Source organism: Harmonia axyridis, chromosome 5 (assembly GCF_914767665.1).
Source record: "Harmonia axyridis chromosome 5, icHarAxyr1.1, whole genome shotgun sequence".
In the NCBI taxonomy this organism is placed as follows: domain Eukaryota; kingdom Metazoa; phylum Arthropoda; class Insecta; order Coleoptera; family Coccinellidae; genus Harmonia; species Harmonia axyridis.
Window position 1 is genome coordinate 7,833,429 of NC_059505.1, and position 24,668 is coordinate 7,858,096.

At 35.4% G+C, this 24,668-nt stretch overlaps 1 protein-coding gene across 2 annotated transcripts in view; it reads right to left on the minus strand.

Annotated features, from left to right (window-relative positions):
• Positions 1-887: 887 nt before the first annotated feature.
• LOC123680436 (sodium- and chloride-dependent GABA transporter 1-like) overlaps positions 888-24,668 on the minus strand; it is a 68,165-nt gene continuing 44,384 nt past the window's right edge. For both annotated transcript variants that reach the window (XM_045618335.1, XM_045618334.1), the window contains exons 9-11: positions 16,631-16,834; positions 7,111-7,278; positions 888-1,109 (exon numbers count right to left, since the gene is read on the minus strand). In XM_045618335.1, coding sequence (XP_045474291.1) covers positions 963-1,109; positions 7,111-7,278; positions 16,631-16,834 — 519 coding nt within the window. In that variant the 3' untranslated portion in view covers positions 888-962. The remainder of the gene's footprint in view (positions 1,110-7,110; positions 7,279-16,630; positions 16,835-24,668) is intronic.

Below are 24,668 nucleotides of genomic sequence, written 5' to 3' on the forward strand. Positions count from 1 at the left end.
AAAAGTTCATTACAGTACTAAAAATAGTGATTTAATGAACTCAGCATTGTTTTCAGTTATATTTTTTGTTTTGTGGTTGTCTACACTGACTTCCGATCCTATCAAATTTCAAAACACTTCAATTGTCAATATGATATAATTTGGATATAGTAAAATGGTTTGCAACTCTCTTTGCAATTTCTCTGGATTCTGGTGGTGTTAAATCGATTTCGTTAGACATAATTCACGAATTTAATGAGTAATTATAAATTATTTCAAAATTCGAAACGTACTATTCAAATTCTGTAATCTGTCAATTTTCGTAATAGCCACACCAACTGCCAAAATACAATACAAAAGTCACTAGGATATATAATCTGAATTTTTCATTGATTTCCGACAATATTTCTCAGAACTTGAATGAAATAGAGAAAATATCGTCTAATACTCGTTGCAGAAGGCAATTCCAACACTCATGCGTTCGAAATTTCGCATTCGTGTTGGAATAGAAGCTTTCGAATGGAATGTGCTCAAGATTTCAAATTTTCAGGTTGTTGAGTAGATTAAAATTTGAACCTTCAACATTTGAAATAACAATAATTATAATAAACTGTTATATCAAAATTAATAATCCTATGCATGAACACTAAATTTGAGAAAATATCATTGCCGATAATGACTCATTGTACCAGGAAATTATTCACTTTAGAATAACCATACTCGTCGTTTAAAATATTGGGATTAAAAACTTAAAATTCAATTATGATAGTGATTATTTTCAAAATTTGTAGAAACCAAAGATAAAAAACAACCGAATGAAAACACCTGTGATCTTTTTTTATGATCTTCATCGTTCTGAAATAGTGTTGTACAGGAGTTTCAAGAGGAGAATAAAAAGATGATTGTTCTCCATCAAAATCTTTAATTTTTTCTTGAGAATCACAAGCAAAAAGTTAACTTGTCTACTCGAATATAAATTTGTACTACGTTTCTTCGCTCAAACATTGTTTACTGCTAGGTATAAGAAGTCTGACATTGCTCTCCGTCACTGGAAGGGTAGCAAGCACTTCTTTCTGTTTCTGGGCTACTTTCCTCGATTTCACTGTTGATTTCAGACCACTCCTGAAGTTCTGAAAAAACATTATGACAATAAAAATCATTGGAAGGAAAATTATCACTTATTGTTATGAATGAAAACTATCCTTAAGAGGGAACACCACCACGTGGCTCAGTTCGAAACGAAATTAGAGATATTTCTTCTTACAAATCACCGATTTTCATGGAACTTTCACACAATTTCATGAAACAAAAATCTACATGGAGGAAAGTAAATATTTTTATCTACTCCTATTGAATTATTTATTCATTATTCTACTGCTTTTGAGCAATTAATAGAATCTATTAACAAACAGTGTGAGTTATAATAACTCACTATAATAAATCGGAAAAGATGGATCTGTGCTTTTATACTTCTCTGTTTTTATTCGATTGGCCGAAAGGGAACATTCCATTATTTTTATTGGGGATAGTTATGTCACTTTTTATTTTTGACGTTTATGGGTAACTTTTGGAGTCTGTCAATAAAATTCTTCCTCTATTCTTGTATTTCAGTATTTATTGTTATAGTCGTAGATAATATATAGTATTCAACTTGCGGTTATGGTCATAACTCACTCAATGAATTCATCTGCGTGAGTTATGACCTACATTACCGCTCGTTGAATAATATACTATCAGTTTCCGAATGAAAAAAAATTAGATAACTTTTCGTTCGCCAAAAGAATTGATGATATGTACTTTGTACAAAGCACTGATATATTTTGAAAGTATTCGTGAAAAAAACCTACCAGAAATCATTACAAAAGAGGTAAAACTATAATTTCGTGAAAGTCCTCGTACAGCGCTGCCCTCTATTAATTTGCTTCGTGAAAAGAAAGAAGATGGAGTGAATGTAAAAGTAAATGTACAACATCGGACATCGTACAAATTTTGGTCATTGCAGGAGCGCCAGAAGGGAAATCAATGGATACCAAAAATTGAATGATACGCGAAAAACCACGTGGTGGTAATACCTCTCAATTCAATATTATCAAACAGATAAAGTCTAAGACATCATCCAGAAGTATATTCACACTTTGCGTAAACATTCATCCTCAAGAAAGCGTTTGTTCTAAATTACTGCCACGCTTGCTCACCGCTATTAAAAGCAATGAAGCATCGTTGGCGATTTGGAGTTGTTTAAGCAGAATAAACTGGATTTTTGCGGTGATAAGTGGATGTAGATAAAACATAGATTCAGGAAAGCAGTCAGTTGAAGCAATCCAAAGCGACCAAAATCTCAAACAGCTGACAAGGTTATGGCATCGGTATTTTGGGACGTGGTTTCTTATATTGCTCATTGACTTTATTCACCAAGACAAATCCAACAACGATGACTATTACGTTATAGGATCGATTGAGTGCACAAATTGTGAAAAATGAAGAACAAAAAAAAAGACACTGCTTTTTGTCACAAATGGATGAAACCCATCGTGAAATTGAACCAACTACTTGACCACCTTGCTTATTTCCCAGATCTGACCCTAGTTTTTTCTGACTTTCTGCAAATGCTACAGAGAAAGGAATTGGACTCTAATGAAGAAGTGTACCACTCGAGAAGGTGACTATGTTGACGAATAAAGTCGAATTTTAAAGAAAAAATCGGTCTATTGAAAACTGGACCATCCTGTATTATAACAGTGGACCCTCTCACAATTGCGGATAGAATGAAAACTCCTCAATTCGATAAGACGCAGTCGACTTAATCTTGAATCCATTCTTCGCCAAAATTAGCTTCTAGAATCCGAACTTTGTTTCTTGCAGAAATCCCTAAGGCGGTCGATAAGATAATAGTGAATGATTCACACTTCACATCTCTGAGTTCCCTCTGACAAATTAAAGCTTTTTTTATCTCGACGAACTTTTTCAACTACTGCCATGAATTTCTCATGAACTTCATTTGAATTCAAATTCAGGGCTTCAAGTTTTTAACAGTCTAAATTTTTTGGTACACCTCTAATAGTTTCTTATTTGATTAGGCTTGAATTTGGGACCATAAAAGATGGAAATGGAGAGTCAGTAGCGTACCTAATCTGACTGTTGTTCATTCGGTTCACAGAAATAGGATATTATGAAAAATGAGGGAACAAAAGTGTATGTTATATGGATCAAATTCTGAAGTAGATACTATCGATGTGACTTTGAATCTTTGTTTTATTATGATAATTTAGCTGTAAGATATCGAATTGAATCGTTACAGCCATATCAATACTGAAAAATTACTTTCAGAGAAATTCAACGAGTATTTAAATGAAATAAATATAAATAAGTGACAAGAATTAATTTTGGCCTCTAAGAACGGTAGGATATACCTACAGTTTTCCTTTATTCGACCTACTATTTTTGGAAAAATTACTTCATTTAACGATGATAGAAAAAAGAGTAACTTTTCTCATTGCATAGAACAATTTAGCTCAAAACAAACTGAATCCAAATAGAGACAAACTAAACCTTTTCTATTATACCTTCAGTAATACATTATACGAGTACCTCTCTGATTAAAGAATTTAATTGATCAAGATTATTCAATCTAAATTGGAGGTCAAAATGAAACTGACCGATTCCTCGGATAATTGAAAAAAAAGTCATATAAACACTTTATTTTTGAGGAACAGTTTGATTTTTGCAATTTTCTTCTCATAGCACTTTCCTCCACAAGATATTGAACTTAAATTTAGTATAGATATTTCAATTTAAAGTTTACATCATGGGAGATGCTAATTTTGAATACAAATCTACAGGGTGACATTTTCTGGAATAGTGGCCACTTTTTTCCCACCAAACTTCTTTTTTCGTGGAACACTGTTAGTTTAGAAAAATGTAAAAAGAACTAATATCCAGAATTATACCTTTCGTTTTTTGTAGTTTTGTCTTTTCTACCACCGATTTCGGGAAAAAGATTTTGAAGAATTCTCTGGCAATCCTCAGAAAAATCCAAAATATAACAAGATCCAGTTTTAGTTAGCTGCGATGAATAAGTTAATTATAAGTTCAGGTACTCATTCAGCCAATCTGTAGCGAAAATCAATGAAGATTCCAATAAACACAACATCACATAAAAGTGGGGCTACAAGAAACACCCTGATATCGAGAAAAAACGTTCAAAGACCATGTTTATAGGGCTTTTTCTCTTAAAATTAATCTCTCATTTTCCTTTGAACCTTTCCAATTTAACATCCTGTTTTGAGCTATCTTGTTTTGAAACATTCTTAATTTCGATGAGAAATAACGGATAAGATTAAATTCAAGTTGCTAAATCAAAAAAAAAATCAGAATTATGAGAATGTTCCATCAAAGTTAATATTAAAATATAGTAATTCTGTAATTTAGAGAAACTATTCCTTCTAGGTATAATATTAACTTCATCAAATACTCTTCCCCCAGAAATTAACGCACCACTAAAAATTAGGCAAAAGTTCAAGATACGTTTTCATCAAAATTACTCGTCCGATTTGGACGTCTTTTTTTTTAATGATAGTTTATATCCTTCTGAACATTAGTGTGTGAACCGTATGAGCATCAAAAACCTCCATTTTATAAATACCGGGTGCAGCAATCATAACGCAGTTGTAGCTATTGCAAGTTGGATAAATACCTCAACCGCAACCCTCTCGAAAAGCAAACTAGAAATGATAGGTGTATTTTCCAATTCTGGCAGTATTCCCGAACAATCCAACCTCCAGATAAATCTTTGTTACACACTCTGATTTATGTCACTCATCGAATAGGGATTCGCATCGTTTTCCATTTTTCACTGAAGCTCCCAATCGGAAACGGGGTTATTTTAGGCAAACTCCGACGTAAAATAAGCCTGCAACCATTTGATCCTATCTACTGAATATTTATGGTGATATTTTCAGTACACCCCCTCAAAACCCTTTAAAAAGTGCTAGGCTTCTGGCGTTATTTCAATGTGGAAGCGCTTCCAGAACGGTCATGTAATTTGGGCGAGGTTCCAGTAGGAATGGTGGTAAAAAATTAATTCGCTAATTCCAATATTTATTATTTAGGGGTGGCGTGCTTTATTGAATTATCTCATTTTTAGGGGGTGATGATCAATTTGAAAAAATGTGCCTCTTCGGAAGTGTGCTTGTTGGGATGAACATTTCGAAATATTTGAACGTATCAATATCAGAATTTTGAATGAGAACTTTGTGTCTATTGCTTGACAAAAATATATCTTTGTGATATAACTGGCCAATTAAAAGTTCCCGATCTACCATAGTAAAACACATTTTTTGGCGAAATTCGATATTATTATTCAACATAGTTGCCTTCGAGGGCGATACAGCGATTAAAGTGATCTTTTCGATACCATTTTTGTAGTACGATTTGTCTTTCGCTTCAAAATAGGCCTCAGTTTCGGCAATTACTTCCTCGTTGGCGCTAAATTTTTTTCCAGCGAGCCTTCTTTTGAGGTCTTAGAACAGGAAAAAGTCGCTGACGGCCAGATCTGCCAAATACGATGGATGCAGAAGCAATCCGAAGCCCAATTCATGCAATTTTGCCATTGTCTTCATTGATTTGTGACACGGCGCATGGTCTTGATGAAACAGCACCTTTTATTTCTTCAAATGAGGCCATTTTTTAACGATTTCATCCTTTAAACGATCCAATAACGCTGTATAATAATCGCTGTTGATGGTCTGGCAGTTTTGGAGGTAATCAATGAATATTATACCTTGCGCATCCCAGAATACTGATGGCATAACCTTGCCAGCTGAGTTGTGTTTTTCTTCGCTTTGGATTCGGTTCATCGTGAGCAGTTCACTCAGCTGACCATCGATTGGACACCGGAGTGAAATAATGGAGCCATGTTTCATCCATTGTCACATATCGACACAAAAATTCAGGTTTATTGCACTTAAACAGCTTCAAACACTGCTCAGAATCATTAACACGTTGTTGCTTTCGATCGATTGCGATCCATTTTGCACACAGCTTTCTCATGAACACATATTCGTGAACAATAAGATGTACACGTTCAGATGATATTTTCACAATGTCTGCATTCTCGATTAACTCTACTTTACGGTCATTCAAAATTATTTCGTGAACTTTTTCGATTTTTTCGTCGGTGACAGCCTTTTTTGGGCGTCCACTGCGTTCGCCGCCTTCGGTGCTCATTTCACCACGTTTAAACTTAGCATACCAATCAATTATTGTTGATTTATTGTTACAAAGCCTGGAAACTCTTCATCAAGCCAAGATTTTGCTTCAACTGTATTTTTACCTTCAAAAAGCAATATTTTATCAGCACACGAAATTATTCTTTTTCATCGTTTTTCAAATAACAAAAATAACTACACTCACAACGCAATACCTTCAAACTAATGGTCGGACTGCCGTCAAATTTTGACACATTTCGTTCGAAGGTTTAGTACCAAACTTCAAACGAAATGTGTCAAAATTTGACAGCAGTCCGACCATTAGTTTGTGAGATATTGCGTTGTGAGTATAGCTACTTTCGTTATTTGCAAAAGATGGAAAAAAGAAATTTCCTGTGCTGATAAAATATTGCTTTTTGAAGGTAAAAAAAGTTGAAGCAAAATCTTGATAAAAAAATGATTCTCAAAGTAATGTGAATATATTAATATAAAACAGACAACATCCTCCTAGGGTATATGAGAATTATTCTTCAGATGACCTAATGAACCCCATTCCATATTTCTTCAATGATATTTTCCCAACAAAATGTCTTACACACGTGTAAAGTTCTCACCCAATTCATAATATATTTCGAGGCCACAGCATTTCGCCCCATTCTTTTACAATAACATATACACTATATCCCATTCTTTTCTTGTTGAAAAGTTGAACGATACCTTTCGTCAGTCGATCACTTAAATGTTACACTGAAGGATGGAGTATACACTCCCAATCTCGATAAGCGACTTGAAATTCCCGAAACATCTTCCATTCAACCCGGAAAAGTTTTCGTTAAACTTTAATCCCCTCATTTTTCTGTTTCGCCTCGTCTATAGAGACCACTCACTGCTATTTCGAACCTTATCCGTTATTTACTGCACCTACCTCCAATAAAGTACCCGGGCCTTTTATAACGTAATATATGGCATACACTGGAATCCACATCATGGAGGCCAAACTCAAACATAATCCAATAACGTTAGCCCAAACCGGATACTCGTAATCACCGTAGGAGAGTGTTCTAAACTGCACACACTGGCTGATCAATATTATCTGGAAGAAAGGAAAGAGTTCATTTATATTTACTTAGAGCAATATCAGATTTTACGTTAATGAGTGGAAAATTTTATTTCTTTCTCAAACGTCTACAACCATGGATTCAGTTCGTTGAATTTTATTCCACATATCAATTTTTCCCCTGGTTTTGAGCATGTGATATAGTTATTTTCCTTACAAGTAGGGATTCACGGCTTGGCTTGATAATCAAGCTACTCGGCTTGAATCAAGCTCTTGAACTTGACTTGAAATCAACTCAAGTTCAAGTCAAGTAGTTTTTCCATTTCAAGTCAAGTATTTATTAACATTGAAAAACTACTACTTGACTTAAACTTTAATCGATTTCAAGTCAAGCTCAAGCTACTTGAGCTTGAGTCGAGTATCTTGAATATCAAGCCAAGTCGTGAATCCTGACTTACAAATGCGCAAAGTGCATTTTTCCGTGTGCAAATAAAGTATTTTCCAAAAAGATATTTCATTTTGGAGAGCCTCCCATACGGACAGCTGTCATCTTTTGACATTTGACAAGTTGAAATTACGCCATCACTACAAATGGGAGGAGACACGCTGCAACAACGCACTGAAATTTTTAAAATTCGCTACAAAAGTGGTGAAATCTTAGCAGTCACAGTTTGCAAAAAGCACTTTTGGTTCGTCCTTGTCGGCCGGCAATAATAAAACTGGTGGAAAAATTCGAGCTCTTGGGGCAAGTAAGTGATGTGAGGAATCGAAACCGTGTGTGTCGCTCAAGAACAAGTGAAAATATTGCTGATAAAGATTGTAGCCTGTAGTGTTGACGAAAATCCAGGTTTGTCGATTCCTTGTCGATTTTGGCAATAATGCATTCCATAACGACAATACATCGTATTTGGCATAAAGATTTTGGTTTTAACGTTCATTTTCAACAAAATTTATCATTTATCAAGCGACGAAACAATTTGAATGTTGCATGAAATAATTCACAGCCAAGGAAAATCATAAAAAAATACTAAATATTTGTTCGTTATATTTTTAACAAAGATTCACAATTTTTTCCTTGTAAAACCATTTACAACATTTCCTCTGTACTCATTTAGCCACTTTCGCGTATTTTTTTAACAATTCAGTGCTGTTCAAACATAAACTTCTAGGAGAACTAAGAAAAATAGAAAGTGATTATTTTTAAAAACACTTAATTCAATTAAATTTGAACTCTAAGAGACTGTATAATAAAGTCTTTATTCACTGCGTATAATGATAGATATCTCAAAAGGATCATCCTTAATATAAATGTAGGCTTGGTTAATCGATCGTCTAGAGGTATGATTCGATTACCTGGCCTTTCGTCTTTTTCTCCGTGACTTTGTTGGATTTGTAATAATTAAACTCTTTTCAATTATTTACATCTATTTACAAAGCCACACTTATACAGTACAAACTCAGTATTGAGAAGATCCTAATTACGTCTTGATTACAAGTTTCTCACTACGGTACTGAATTTCGTCTTTAACTCTAGTTTTAAATACTCGAAACGTCTTCGATTACCACGTCTTTGTCGTACTTCAAGTTATCGGTCGTCTCGTCTTTGATTTGTTCGCAACTCTTCTTAATCTAGTCCGCGAACCGTCTTTTCGTTTTACGTCTTTAAGTTCCAACCGACAGAACTTACTCTTACTTCGACTTAGACCGAACTTTACTCGTCTTCGTCTCAACTTGAACTGCCTCTCTCTGCCGATTGGAACTACCCTGTCTCGAATATCGACCTCCCTTCTTTCATCTTGACCACACCCTTAGGGAAAGTACCATCCCCTAGTCCAATAAGAGCTTTGTCGTACCGCCCACAAAGATCTTCGCGGATTCCTGGAAATCGAATATTCTCGAAGGACTAGAACCTGATACACAGATGTGACACGTCTGGTACGACCGTATTGTCTTCGAACTTTCACAACCCCCCAGTAAATCTCTTCAAGATTTATAACTCCATGACATATCTTCGACACCTCGAAGAATAACACATCCTTTTCACATTATATGTACAATAACAATTCGTTCCCTGTAAATTCATTGAAACTGTCATGCCCTCGACACTAGAAGAAACTAATAGGTCTCCAAGCATCCGGTTGACCATCGCAATTATTTACAGGGAACAATAACTGTATCCTACATAAATAAACATAAATATTAGATTGGTAGCAATGAGATTCGTTCTTCTAAAATTTTCCTCAATTCTAAATATGTGAAAAGTTCCCAGCATCAAAACTGTAACGAACAAGCAAGAAAAAGCTACGTCAACAACGATTTTCTAACGGATAAATCCAAAGGGAATAGCGTGGCAATTCACACCAAGTTGGTTAAATGGAGACGATATTTCTTCACAATCCAACAGATGGAAAAATCCTTCGAAACGAATAACTCACCCTTCTCGCTCTGCTTTGACACCAAGTTGGAGATATTCTCAATACATTTGTTCACTTGTCTTTTAACTGTGACGTTTGAAGAAGATGTATAGTAGTATAGCTATTGAACAATTGAAAATTATAAATTTGAATGATCACCGTCGAACGATTTTTTTTTAATAGTTTCTAAACAGAGCTTATAGGTTCTAGTTTTGCGTCCCCTTCAAAATGTAGAAATAAAGAACTATCCATTTTTTAGAAAATAAAACACACTTTCATTTAGAATATCAATCGAATTTTTATTTCAATATTTTGCTTGGACCTTGCCATTTATGTGAAGAATACAACATCATTTCAATGTCCTCCGAGTTATCTCTTGCAGAACTCGCTCCTTGTGAGATAATTTTCGATGACTCGTCGGCACATTTTGGTCAATATCTCACTTATAACTGGACGGATGTTGTTTTATAGATAATCTGTATATTATCGGCATAAACACGATTCTTCGCATAATTCCATTACAATAATTCAAAGGCTATATAAAGCACAAGATCTTGGTGGGCAATTCACATTACCCAAACTAGAAATTACGTACGTAGGTACGTATCTTTCCTGAAGTCTCGATCATTATTCAAAATCTTTCAGAAAATTATTTGTTTCTTTCTCTAAATACGCGCATCCATTGGCGCTTCATCGGCAACCAACCACACACTACGAATCGACAAACCAAAATTACAGTAGCGTAACATGAATTGAAGTGTGCAAAATCGTTGCAAGGTACTTGAATTGACATTGAAAAACTATTACTTGAACTTGAGTTGATTTCAATTCAAGCCCAAGTCAAGTAGCTTGAATATGAAAGCAAGTAGCATAAATACCAAGTCAAGTCGTGAATCCTCATCCACCGGGCCAAATTTCATATCATACAGTGACTTTTTGTAGATATATTGGCTTCTGAGCAGTTACGTGAGAATTTTTACTGCCCCAAAAATGACAATTCTGCTTATTCACATAGCCAATAAGTGAAGTTTCTTCTTATATCAACTAAACCATATAAGGATGGAAATGCAAATCTAGATCAAAATACACCATTGTGTGCCGTCAGGGAAGCCCAAATATTGTGCGCGCCAATGAATGGATAATTTTGGATCTTCTTCAACATTTTCACTTACATAACCAATATTTTCGGTCAAACGTACATTTCGATCATGCATTTTAGGTTTTTAGACTTCAGTAACAGATCTAGTCTCGAATTTTTTCACTGTGTTTACTAATTTTACGCCCAGATGGACTATTATGTCGACCATAATCTGCCAGTAATGCATGAAACTTACTATACAGAATCATCATTTATGTAGTAAGTTTTCACAATTTTCATATTAGCTAGATGAACGATTCATATTGTTAGATGGCTAACCTTCAATTTGAAATATAACGCTTCAGATAACAGTTCCGTTTGACATGTCAAATGACCATTTAAAATGATTTTAAATCCGGACCACGACATGGAGACTTGAAATATATATTTTTTATAACTATGTCGATACTCGATATACAGTGTGGTCCGTCGAAAACTTAACACCTCGATTTTCCGGCTTTGAAATGAAAATGTGGAAAATCGCTCGGACCCGTCACTTTCGAGGGGGAACAACTCTTTCACTCTTCGCATCCCCGTAACTGTAACCCCGCTAACGGGGGTGAGAATACCCCTTCTGATTTTTGATAGGGATGAGGGGAGTTGTGATCCCTCATTTCGAAGATCTTATCGAGTTCTATTTGAATCTGGGATTTTTCGATTCAAAATTTTCTATAACGAAATGGCAAGTGAAATAGTGGAAGATTACTTACTACTAAATACTACTAAATGTGTCGGATACGAATAATATTATCGTAAGTAATTGCACAAGTGCATCAAAATTACCGATAATTTTGCATGACAGCGTGTTGTCATGAAAACTGCATGAGTTCATTTTCAGTTTTTGGAGAAAGAGACCTCCACCTTCGGTGTCGGGCTCTTTCTCCAAAAATGAAAATGACCGAATGCAGTTTTTCAAAGAAAACACACTGGAATGCGAAATTATCCGGTCATTTTGATGCACGAGTGTAATTCGGGGGAACATTTCCCGAATAAACTGTTACATCACTTGTCAGACTGATGTAGAATGGAATTGCCATAGATTCGAACTGTGTAAGATGCATAGAAACTATGCATCTATGAACGGAACAATTATCGCAGTGCTGTTTCGCTTCCTACAATGCAATTATCGCTGTAATTTTCGATAATTGTTCTCCAGATACATAGAATTTTGGACAGGAGGGAAGTTTTTTGGACAAGTGCATCAAAATTACCGATAATTTTGCATGACAGCGTGTTGTCATGAAAACTGCATGAGTTCATTTTCAGTTTTTGGAGAAAGAGACCTCCACCTTCGGTGTCGGGCTCTTTCTCCAAAAATGAAAATGACCGAATGCAGTTTTTCAAAGAAAACACACTGGAATGCGAAATTATCCGGTCATTTTGATGCACGAGTGTAATTCGGGGGAACATTTCCCGAATAAACTGTTACATCACTTGTCAGACTGAAGTAGAATGGAATTGCCATAGATTCGAACTGTGTAAGATGCATAGAAACTATGCATCTATGAACGGAACAATTATCGCAGTGCTGTTTCGCTTCCTACAATGCAATTATCGCTGTAATTTTTGATAATTGTTCTCCATATACATAGAATTTTTCACAGGAGGGAAATATTCGAAATAAATTCCACCATATTCACTGTTCGTACATCACCGATGGATATTTTAAAGCGGAATTTTAGGGTCAGATAGTACTGGATATGATCTTCAAAATTAGCTATCGCTCATCCCTATTCATAATCAAGGGTTGTGCTCACCCCCGTCAGAGGGTTACCCCTCGAATTAAAAATTGACGGGTCCGAGCAATTGTCCACATTTTCATTTTGTCGGAAAATCGAGGTTTTAAGTTTTCGTTGGACCACCTAGTATATTTCACAGGACGTAGATTCCGAATTCGAATATTTCGTTTGGATCTAATAAATCTTACAGGGCCGGTGTTAGGGGCGAAACAGTGAAGCGACTGTTTCAGGCGCTTATTTTCGAAGGACGCCAATTTAGCTCAGTTTGTGACCGCCCCGCCCTTTCATATTTCTGAAAAAATTTAGTTTTGATTCTTAAAAACAACATGAGTTTGGTCCTCCTTGCTGCGTTTATCAACATTCCCTTCAATAAAAATCTCCAAACCTTCTTTACTAAGCCGCCTGTTCAATAAATAACACATGGCAACCCAACCAACATAAGCAGCATTGCCTATTACCCTGATTGAATGAGGTATGGAATGTATTTCACAAAGACGAAAAACAACACTTCGAATTACGCGGAAGTTGTTTACACATTCAGCATGTGGAAAATTCCTACGATTCTGCATTCGAAACTAATTACTGATAAATGCTAAATGTTTTCAGCGGAACTATGTTTTTAATTCGTTTTCGAAGCTTTGCATGCCTTACCGCCCTTTGTATCTTGTAGTATGATAGGTAATCTTTCATCAATCGTACGCAGTGTCTTGTGAATGTGAGAATCAGATATATTACTAACGCATTGTTCATCAGCGTCGAAGAAATCCAGGAATTTATTGTAGGTAAAAATATCCGAAAAAAAAGAAACCCAGTGAAAACGACTTTGGAAAGAAACGATTAGCAAGGACGCTAGAGAAATAAAAAATGGCGAATTATCATCGAGGGGCAGGTGATTTTTTTTTGTTGGGGGGAGGGAGGATGTTTATTGATACTTTTTCAGCAGGGGCGTCAAAAAATTCTTTGCTTCGGGCGCCGAAATTGCTCGCGCCGGCCCTGAAATCTTATATGTAATTTCTTCGAAGTTGAAGAAATATCGAAGATGGATGGAATGATCATAAAAAGAAGCTCTAAGCCGTATTGCAACTCTCTTTTCTTTATTCGATATTCCAATCATTTCACACTTGCCACAGTTCAATGCAACACTTTCAACTCGTCAAATTAAATTACATAACCAGTTACCAAATCCGCATGTAATAATTCATCAAAAACTTGTGCTTATGAATTTACCACTTTCGGCCCAAAGCTGCAAAAAGTTTATTCGATAACTAGTAATTCAGACGCAATTACCAACGTAACGTCGTAACGCCTGACTCGATTATGTCGTACGCTGCATTGCGAATTAATTTCCTTCACGTGTGCGTTTTTCTACTCTTTTTAAATTTGCCCCAGCAGGAATTCGTTTACGCTATGGCTGAGATCGTAACTTCCCGACCATTTCCGTCGTTTAAACTCGTACTGCAGGAGAGTATCCGTTTGGATGTTTCTTACGACGTAAATGGTTTCTTAAACATGCTCTTTTATGAATAATTGATTTTTTTTATAACGCTATTTTTAACATTTATTTATGTTAGGTAAAATGGCAAAGGTTCAACAGGTTCATTTTGACTCTATGAAAAATTTTGAAATTATTTTATCCCGGAATTAAACAAGATCATAATATGACACAACAACAAGATTTTCGTGTTAGAAGAAAAGTGAAAAATATTTGCCTTCCGTCGAATTCCATTTTATACTTCCCAGGATAGGTTTGGATTTTAAAAATTCACTGCTTAATATTCAAGCTACTTGACTCAATATTCAAGCTAATTGACTTGGCTTGACTTGAAATCCAGTAAAATTCAAGTCAAGTAGTACTGTTTCAAATTAAGTGAAGTATTTATTTATTTATCAAGTACTAGACAAATTGAATAGGTACATTCGATCAAGCTTCTTGATTTTCAGCAATTTCAATTTGTACTGTGCGCATCAATAGCAAAATGATGAAATGAGAAGGAACCTTGCAAATAACACCAAAAATATCAACTCTTTTGAAATGAAAATACAAGTTATAACACTATAAATCATAACAAAATGAAAAATTTTTGAAAATACAGTTTCTCAAAACATATTGATGATATTAATGTCCGCCACGACTGTGGTTGCAACATTATATTTTCAAGACATAGGTATGCCAATTCTAACATTCGCGGCTGTTTGTCCTCGATAAATTCACAAATTCAATCTTTAAGTTCTTGAATCGATTTTGAAGCATTGGCATAGTTCTTTCACGTGGCCTCAAAAAAGAGACTGAAGACTGTTCGATAAATAGCACGGCCAGGAAAATTGCGAGTAGGAATGTTCCAATTCCGGCCATAATAAAAAACTTAAATCTCCAAGATCGACTAGTAATCGAAAAACCTGGGTTTTCACCAACACTATGGGCTATAGTAGCAATATTCTCAGTTGATCTTAATTTTGCACACTGTTTCGATTCTTCAAATCACTAACTTGTCCCAACAGCTCAAATTTTTCCACCAGATTCACTATTGCGTGCTAGAAGGTGCTTCTCGACGACCCTCAAGTGCTTTAGTGTTGCGAACTGTTACTGCAGAATTTTCACCTTTTTTTGTAGTAAATTTCAACAATTTTAGAACGTTGTTAAAGCGTGTATCTTTCCATTTTCAGTTATGACGTAGCTTTACATATAAACTATATAAGGATAAGGATGACAGCTTCGAAGAGGTAGAGAGTTATTCAAAATGAAACCACTTATTGAAAAACCCTATATAAAGAATGGCAATTGCCATCTTCGTCCAAAATTTTGTATTGATAGCGTTGTCTGAATCATAAAAAAATTTTAAAAAATTCAGGAGCATACTAAATTGAAGACAGGGATTTTGTGTTAAATTTGCTGAGGCTTTTCGATTGATGAACATACTGTAAGACGCCTTTAGCTCGATACATCGACGTTTCTGGATCTTGTTCGAAGAGATAATTAATCTGAAGTTGATTTCCCTGGTCGTTTATTTTATTTTCACGAGATATCCAGATGATACACACTTTTTCGTGAAAAACAGATCAATATTAATCGAAAACCAGGTGCCAACAGGTATTTCTAATGCCAATATACCGGGTGTCAAAAATCTGATGGGCCCATCGATTCCTCGGGCGAAATTACTAAAGACCTCAGTTTCAGAATTCCGATTTTCTACCTATGCGCGAAATAAATTCACCGTTTCCAGGCTTTTGAACCACCCGGTATAGAGAGAATGGTATGGAATTCTTTTTATTGAATTTTGTCGATACAGGTTCTCAATAGCGTCTTAAAAATATATTAGCTTAGTTTTACGTCCAATTATCTTCAGATTAGATCGTTTTCCTTATAATTTGGGAACTATAATATACTTTATGTGAAATTATTTATACTATAGTTGACATATAGTTGACCAATAATAGGAAATCGTGTTTGTTATCATTTTTCAATGAAATGGAGAAAGAAAAGTGAAGCCCTTGCTCAAAATTCATTTCAACACTTTATTCGAAGAAAGTAGTATTGCCCGACGCCTTCGCCATTATGCAACATATAAAAAGGGTCACTCACCGCATGAAAGGAAAATTAACTATCGGGGAATCAACTCAATTTTTTTGTATGTTGTATGTTTTTGTTATGAATTTTATGAATATACAAGGTGAGTCAAAAATGTGTACTGAGCTCTCTAGGGGTGGTAGTACATTAAAAAATAAGTATAGTTCGATGATTAAACTCGGCTCAAAATGCATATTAAGGGAGATTTATCCTTCCAAAGTTGATAAATTAAAAAAATTTCTCCGCATAACTTTTAAACGGTGAATGCCACCAGATTGAAATTTCGTGCCTAAAGGTATGTTGCTGAAATACATTTTTTTATTAAACTTCTACCTTTCTGATATTATTATGATGGGTGTTTTTAGAGGGTGAGTCATAATTATTTCGAAACCGAAATCCCATGGAAGAACATGATGTATTTTATCTCATTAAGTGGAAAAATGTCCAGTGTTTCCAGAGATCACTATCACCATACAATTGAATAATCTTTACATATTCATCTCAACATAAATAATATTTCTATTCAACTTACGAACATCAATGCTGGCGAAATGTACTTCCAAGTCATCTTCCAGAACCAGTTGGGTCGAATGTTCATCATTTGTTCAATGCAGTCGCTTAAATGTTCAACGCCAAAAACCCATGACAATGCAATTGTTTGGAAGAAACACACCCAAAGAAGTGATATTCCACTTGCTGAATAGTAGTCCATCAACTGAAAGATGTACATTCCTCCCTGAAAAAGATCAGATTCATTTTAAGATAAGCCGATTTCATTGAGCAAAAATTATTTCAGCCATGTTTCATTAATTTGATTTTAATTTGTCGCTATGTTATACAGGAAGTCTTATAATAACATAGAGTAGGTAATAAACATAGATAAAGGCAGTATATACGCAATTTTTACATGTCCCCAACATGGATAGGTTACGTTGTCGGATTGTGATATATTTTCAACACATTTTACTATATCATTGTGATTGTATATAATATTGAATAAAATAAATTTATTTGAGTGATTCCTGATTGAATATGCAAATTTGAATATTTGGAATCCGATATTTTCCTTATTGTCGAATTTATAGTATGCAGAATATTTATTATTCTCTGTATCTACCTGCTGGAATCCAAAGTTTGGCAACTTCTGCTCTTCTAGTGTCATCGGTTGTTTCACGTCGTTTGGCGCGCTTGAAGTTTGTTTTCTGAATTTCTGATATATTTAGGTATTCATCTCAATATATTTTGAGTTGATATGAAACGTTGATTCAATAAGGGACATAAGAAGTGCGATCTTTGTGGAGAAACTCGCGAATTGAATGGAATATCGCATCACTGATATGTTTTCATTTTCGCATGTTTCATGTCAAATTTGATATTTCATGTTGGGGACAAGATTTGCTTACGGAAAATGACATATGCTCCCTCTGTATATGCTCCCTCTAAATATGCTCATTACTCTGGGAATAAAAAAGATACTAAACTTCAACTGATTCGAAATGAAACATTTAAGTACATAACTTGAACATAAGATTAATATTTCGATTCGAAATTTCTATAATTTATCACCTAAACAAAAAAGAATTCCTATTGAACCAAAGTTTGAATATAAACGTCAATGTGGTAAGTCATGACTCCACATTCAATAACAGAATCTAGCGGAGATACTGAATTGTGAATTCAACCCCAATACAACCAGGATTTGACACAGACACCCCAGCAAATGGAGCATGTAGCTCAAAACACGCCGCAGGTTGAAAGCCTGGAATTACTGGTCCACAACTAACGTCACGTGCTCGATAAACCTCAGCTTGCAATCGAAAATTATACAGAAATTTCTGTAGCTAACACTGAATGAAATTGGCTGGCTTCCAACTTCAAGGGTAATTTGTTCAGCATTAATTTCACGATTAACACCAAGAACAAATAGCGCCGACACTGTATTTCAGATTGTTGGCACGATAGAAACTAACCCAAACCTACGTCGATCTGCTCGATTGGTTAGTGCTTGGGTTGAAATTGAAGCGTATCTGAGCGTGAAAACCGATAAGTCGTGACAAATAAAACCCAACATATATCTTTATATATAACGAAAGTAAAGGTCCCAGGATAGAATCGTGTGGAACGCCAGAAGATACAAGAAAGTGATCTGATATAGTGGGGGAGGAGAGGCATGTTTTCATACTGCACCTGAATGTATAAAATCCACACAATTCAATTACTTTCAAAAACTCGAGTTTCCCCCTATTAAATTTGAAAGTAACATCATCAAGTGTATATACGCGTTTAGAATTTAGACTAACTTCACATGCCGGATGTACAACAGGTTGCTTTTGATGAAAACTGTTTTGTCCCGTAGTAAGCCTTTTGAGCGCTCCTTTCGCTTACCTACAGGCTGCATTATCATTGTGTCAACTGTAACTTCTGGAATTTGAAGACGGATATGGTCGCAAATAATAAGGTTCAACCTTCTGATAATCAATCCCTGATCAAATTCAATTCTGAGTCTTAGTCATACACATTATAACTACAAATGGAAAAACTTACAAACTTGAAATTTTCAGGAGATATCTTGATATTACTTAGGCGTACAATTCTGCTTCCGCCAATTTTTTCCAAAATTGAGTTGTAAAAAACATTGCTGGCCACTACATTTTTCGGGAAGTGTACGAATCCCGCGTTGAAAAAACTGTTCATATTCTGAAGCGATCCACGAATCGATCCAATGGACTAGTTTAGTGATGTTGATAATACTATATTTGACACGATAGAATTAAAATATAGAGCAAAACTGATAAATCAGTGAAAAAATTTTGAACATCCATCAATAAATGACTGAGAAATAGATTATTTAAATTTACGTATTTTAGCGCGGAACGTCTTTGGTCTGTGACGTCACGGCTCTTGCCTGTGATCGCAACACCATAAGTTACGTTTAAATTCTTAGCCACGCCAAGGCTCTCGCGCCGTTTGTAGTTGTACAGTGTAGTTTTAACTCGAGTTTTGTTTTTATGTCACCATAATGGAAGAAGGCTTCGTGAAAGGACAAAGTGACAATTTGCCTAAAATAGATATATTCGCAGTGATGGAGTTTTTTTCTTCAAATCCATCTTATATCAGTGCAGAAATAAAAGGAGTTAAACTTTTCAAGTAAGTATCTACTTTTGAGTTTGCTTCATCATGGTTCAACTTATAACGATGATTTATTCAAAAAACGTTTCATAAACAGTTTGTAGTTGAGTACTGGTTGTTGAAGTCTATCAATGGCAAAACATATTAATGTGAGGAGTAAAAAGTAAAAAGAGAAAAAAGTAATTTATATGTATGTATACAGTAAGTTATTTCAGCCATCGTGTAACGAACAAAACACGACACGAACGGCACAAGTGATTGTACACCAATGAATTCGTAAGCACTCTGCGAATACCAGTCGTCTAGTGTGTGACGTCACGACACTTACACGTACTATGAAATAATTCTTCCAAGCGCAACTTCAAAGTCCCATAACTTTTTCATTTCTAGAGATATTTCAATGATTCTTCCACATTTTTGTTTCATTTTACTTGAATTTTTAGAATTAATCCTTAACAAAAAAATGAAAACTAATCCATTTTTAACTTCTTCATAGATAAGACGTCTAAAAAATACGGCAGGTGGGGTAGGAATTCCCATTTCAACATTTCCAAGTTTGTCTTTACCACTTTCGTAACATGGGGTCGAGCAGTGTTATGCTGTAAAATCACTTTATCATGTCTCTCGTTATATTACGGCCGTTTGTCTTTCAAGGCCCTGCTCAAACACATCAATTCCATGCGATAACGATCGTCTGTGATTGTTGCAGTCGGTTTTAACAACTCATAATACACTTCGCCGATCTGGTCCCACCAAATACTGAGCATTACCTTGAAACCGTGAACATCGGTTTGGCCGTCGACGTGGAAGCATGGCCGGGATATCCCCATGGTTTTCTGCGTTTGGGGTTATCGTAACGAATTCAACATCAGCATTCAAGATCCGAACCCACCCTGAAAATTTTTAGCTCTTTTAGTTCGGGAGTAATCGTGTTTACGGCCGAACAGCCGGATATGCTTGAACTTGAAGACTCATTAGTGAGTTAAACATTATCATTTTAGAATAGCATAATATATGATCGCTTATGGACAATTCAACTTCTTCAGTAGCTCAGTTGGTGAGAGCACTGGACTGACTCAAAATTCGAAAATATAGACATTGTTGAAGAAATGATTTTGTTAACGATAGCTCAAAAAATTATTCCAGCTTCGTGCAGAATCCTGTTTTGATGGAATCATAGATAATTCAAGAGTCAAGCAGGATATCGGAAAAGAAACTGATAGTTCAGTGATTACAGATCCGACAGAGTTTAAACTCGTGTGTAAATGTATACTATTAATTGCAAACTTCTTCAAGATTTCATTATGATCGCATATTCAGAATCATAGAAAATTCAAGCCGTATATCGATAAAATGCCTAATATTTCTGTTAAAATAGATCAGTCTCGTTTCAAACTCAGCTCGTAAATGTATTCCTTGAATAGTAATTTTGAATTGCAAGTAGATTTTTTCAACAGAATTCTCATTTAGATAAAATAACCAACATAATAAATCACATCTCATATGTTAATAACCACAGTTCTGTGGTCTACAGTAGGCGCTTGAATGACGAGTTTCTCCTAACTCAGAGTTTTTTTCTCGAATTCAATTTCTAGATTAGTAGAGGAAATTGATACTTTCAAAGTTGCGCCCAGTGAAACGGTTGAAAGCGTACGATCGTAAAAAACGCTTATATTTTTCGTCTCATGCATTGAATTAACACAAATCTTGCGGATCGTATGACCGAACCAGCAAAAGCAAACACTTTTCCGCAAATAAAAATAAACAAGTTATTACCATTTCATCAACAGTTTGTAAATGGTCGTTCAGGCTCCGCAAACCGTGATTGTTTGTCTGAAATTTCTCAATATTTCGCAAGTGCAATTTCCTGGAAACTACAGCAGATGTTGCTTGCTGGACTATCCAACGAAGTTTGTCTACTGGCACTGGCGAAATATCGACACATTTTCAGTAACGATGGCGTTCCAGAAGCCAGGAAAACACATTACCATAAAATGAAGGTCATGAAAGACTTACAAAATAGAACAATAAAGTTTACCACCTTTTATAAGGTGTTTTCTTTTGGGAAATGTCGATTTCATAATAACATATTTAGGTTTTAGATGGAAAAAACAAATTTTCGAGTTTACTCAAGTATTTTCCCAATCCACTGCATTTAAGATGCATTCGTTTTATTGGGATTGTGCCTCATACTTATGTCAAGAAATTATTCGTCCTGTACCAAAAAAAAAAATGCTGCGTCTTCTTACCAAATTATGAAAAAAAGTAGTAGTAGAAAGTGGTAGTCGAAATAAATAGATCGTAGATGTCATACAAAAAGCTTAAGTATTAGTAAACATAACGCCATTGAAATATTAGTCGATTTGTGTCTGCATCATAAAGTTTTTCTCAATTGAACATGTCAGCTTAAGAGCCCAGTTCTTGTCATTTGCGGGAGGTTTCAATTTTCTGCTTCAATATGGGAAAACCTTCGGCTGAGACTCATCGAATGTTCTCAAATAACTATGGTGAAGCCGGTATTAGTGAAAGAACGTGCCGATAGTGGTTTCAACGCCTCAAGAACGGTGATTTTGACGTCGAAGACCAGCATGGCGGTGAAAGAGAGAAGGTTTTCGAAGAATCAGAATTGGAGGAATCACTTTGACTCGTGTCAAACGCAACAATAATGGGCAGGATCATTGGAAGTGACGCAACAAGCCAATACAACGAGAAACATGATGAAGTGATTTTTAAACATAACAATGCTCGACCCCAAGTTGCGAAAGTGGTCGAGACATACTTGGAAACGTTGAAAATGAGAAGTCCTACCTCACCAGCCGTATTCTCCAGGTTCTCCCTTGGACTATTACTTATTTCAATCAATGACCTACGGCCTGGCAGATCAGCACTTCCGGTCTTATGAAGAAGTAAAAAATTGGATCGATTTGTTGATCGCTTCAAAAGATGACCAGTTTTTTTCACGCGGGATTCGTACACTGCCCGATAGATGGCAGAAAGTAGTGGCCAGCGATGGACAATACTTTGAATCATAAATGTATAACAAGTTTATTACAATAAAGCTTCGAATTTAGAAAAAAATGGCGGAAGCAAAGTTGTACGTCTATGTATGAAATGCAGAAATATTTCTGAATGGATTACGTTAGTCAGTTATCATTTCCTCGCTTTTTAACATTTATGATTCAAGGAGTCCGATATGAGAATGACAACCAATGCGTAAGGGTAATACTCATTTACTTTTATATCCAAAAATACAGTCCGAAAGAGCGATGAAACATTGGTCCAGTTGTCCGGAGTCACAGGTGTGATGACCTGTTGCCCAACGACACTTAGAGAAAAGCGACCTGCAGCATCACGCTGACCTTTAGCTGTTGCGCCAGAAATGGCGCTAGGATCCCACGTAGAAGGAAGGGTCCATCGATCAACATTTTCAGGATTTCTCAGAATGTCATAGTTTTTAGCCCAGTGATTTATTTCAAGTTCGAGAATGGTTTCGTTGGATTATTTGGGAATTTTCTACTGCAAGTATATTTCTTTCAAACTGGAAGATCTTGCGGTTTAATAGATACTAATTTGGCTTTATTTTATGTGGGAAAATTTGAACCTAACGGCAATGTTTTTCCAATAACATGATGGTGTCAATGTCAATTATATTATATCACTGAGAAAACGATATTTTCAAGAACGAAGTATTATAATCATTTTATAGTCCTGTATACGTTAAGGCATAGACTAGAGTTGAATCATAGCCTAACTACTCTTTTCTTTTTTTTCTCTTTTCCTGCTTTTTTCTACTGAACAGTAATTTTCATTGAAAACCAATTATGTATAATGAATTTTATATTACCTAACAGGCCAATTGAAAAGTCCCCGGTCTACAATAGTAAAACACATTTTTTTAGCAAAAGTCAATTTTATTATTCGATATAGTTGCCTTCGAGGGCGATACAGCGATAATAGCGATCTTCTTTTCGATGAAATGTTTGTAATACGATTTGTCTTTCGCTTCAAAATAGGCCTCAGTTTCGGCGATTACTTCTTCCTTGGCTCTAAATTTCTTTCCAGCGAGCATTCTTTTGAGGTCTGACAACAGAAAAAAGGCGCTGGATGCCAGATCTGACAAATACGGTGGATGCAGAAGCAATTCGACGCCCAATTCATGCAATTTTGCCATTGATTTGTGACACAGTGCATTGTTTGGTGAAACAGCACCTTCTTTTCTTCGAATGGGGCCGTTTTTTAACGATTTCATCCTTTAAACGATCCAATAGCGCTATATATTAATCGCTGTTGATGTTCTGGCCCTTTTGGAGGTAATTTATGAATATTATACCTTGCGCATCCCAGAATACTGATTCCAGAAAGCTGACTGTTGTGTTTTTTCTCGCTTTGGATTCGGCTCATCGTATGCACTTCACTCAGCTGACTGTCGATTGGACTCCGAAGTGAAATGATGGAGCCATGTTTCATCCATTGTCACATATGGACGCAAAAATTCAGGTTCATTGCACTTGAACAGCTTCAAACATTGCTCAGAATCATTAACGTTGTTGTTTTTGATCGATTGTGAGCTCGTGCGGCACCCATTTTTATCTTTCTCATGTACAAATATTCATGAATGATATGCAGTACACGTTCAGATGTTATTTTCACATTGTGAACTTTTCTGATTTTTTCGACGGTGAAGAAGAAAAAATACCTAATGACAAAGCCAATAAGGTTGAAATTTACATTTTATAGGTATATATTAGGAAAACCCGAATACTCATGCCGAATTTCATAAAGATCATATTATCAGAACGCCTCATCTAGAAGTAATAACCAAGAACATAATTTGTGAAAAATACACCAAGAAAGAAGGTGTGCTTCAAAGCTCTTGACACCAGGTCAGTATTTTCCTCGAATTTTTTCTGTCACAGAAGTGTTTTTTCTCCATTCTATTTATTTTTTGTTTGTTCTTCTTTCAATGAACACTTTCAATATCACCTAGTATTTCAATCAACAATATTTCTCGTTTTTATAGTGATATTTTTCTAGTTTTATTCTTCTAGTTTTGGTTTTATAGAACTTTTTCAGGATTTTGATTAGGTATCTCGATACCTTTCATGTAGCTACACTTTATAATAATTCATTTTCAACATAAATTATGTAGCTAATTCAATTTTCAATGAGAATATTCAAGATTCATTACCGACACTCTTTCAATATTTCTCATCCCAGTAGATTTATGTTCAACAGTTCAACCCTGAGAAAAGCCATACTACGTCGCTTCAGAAATTGATGTGTTCTTGCTAAACATGTCGTAAAAGTAACATGATACAGCACTCTTCCTCGGGATAGAAATGTTCAAGAGATTCGAAGAGAAACAACATTCCGAAAAGAAAATCCGCTATAAGTTTTCAATTCCAACCGATATTAATTTCACGAGACAATTCCCCACGTTT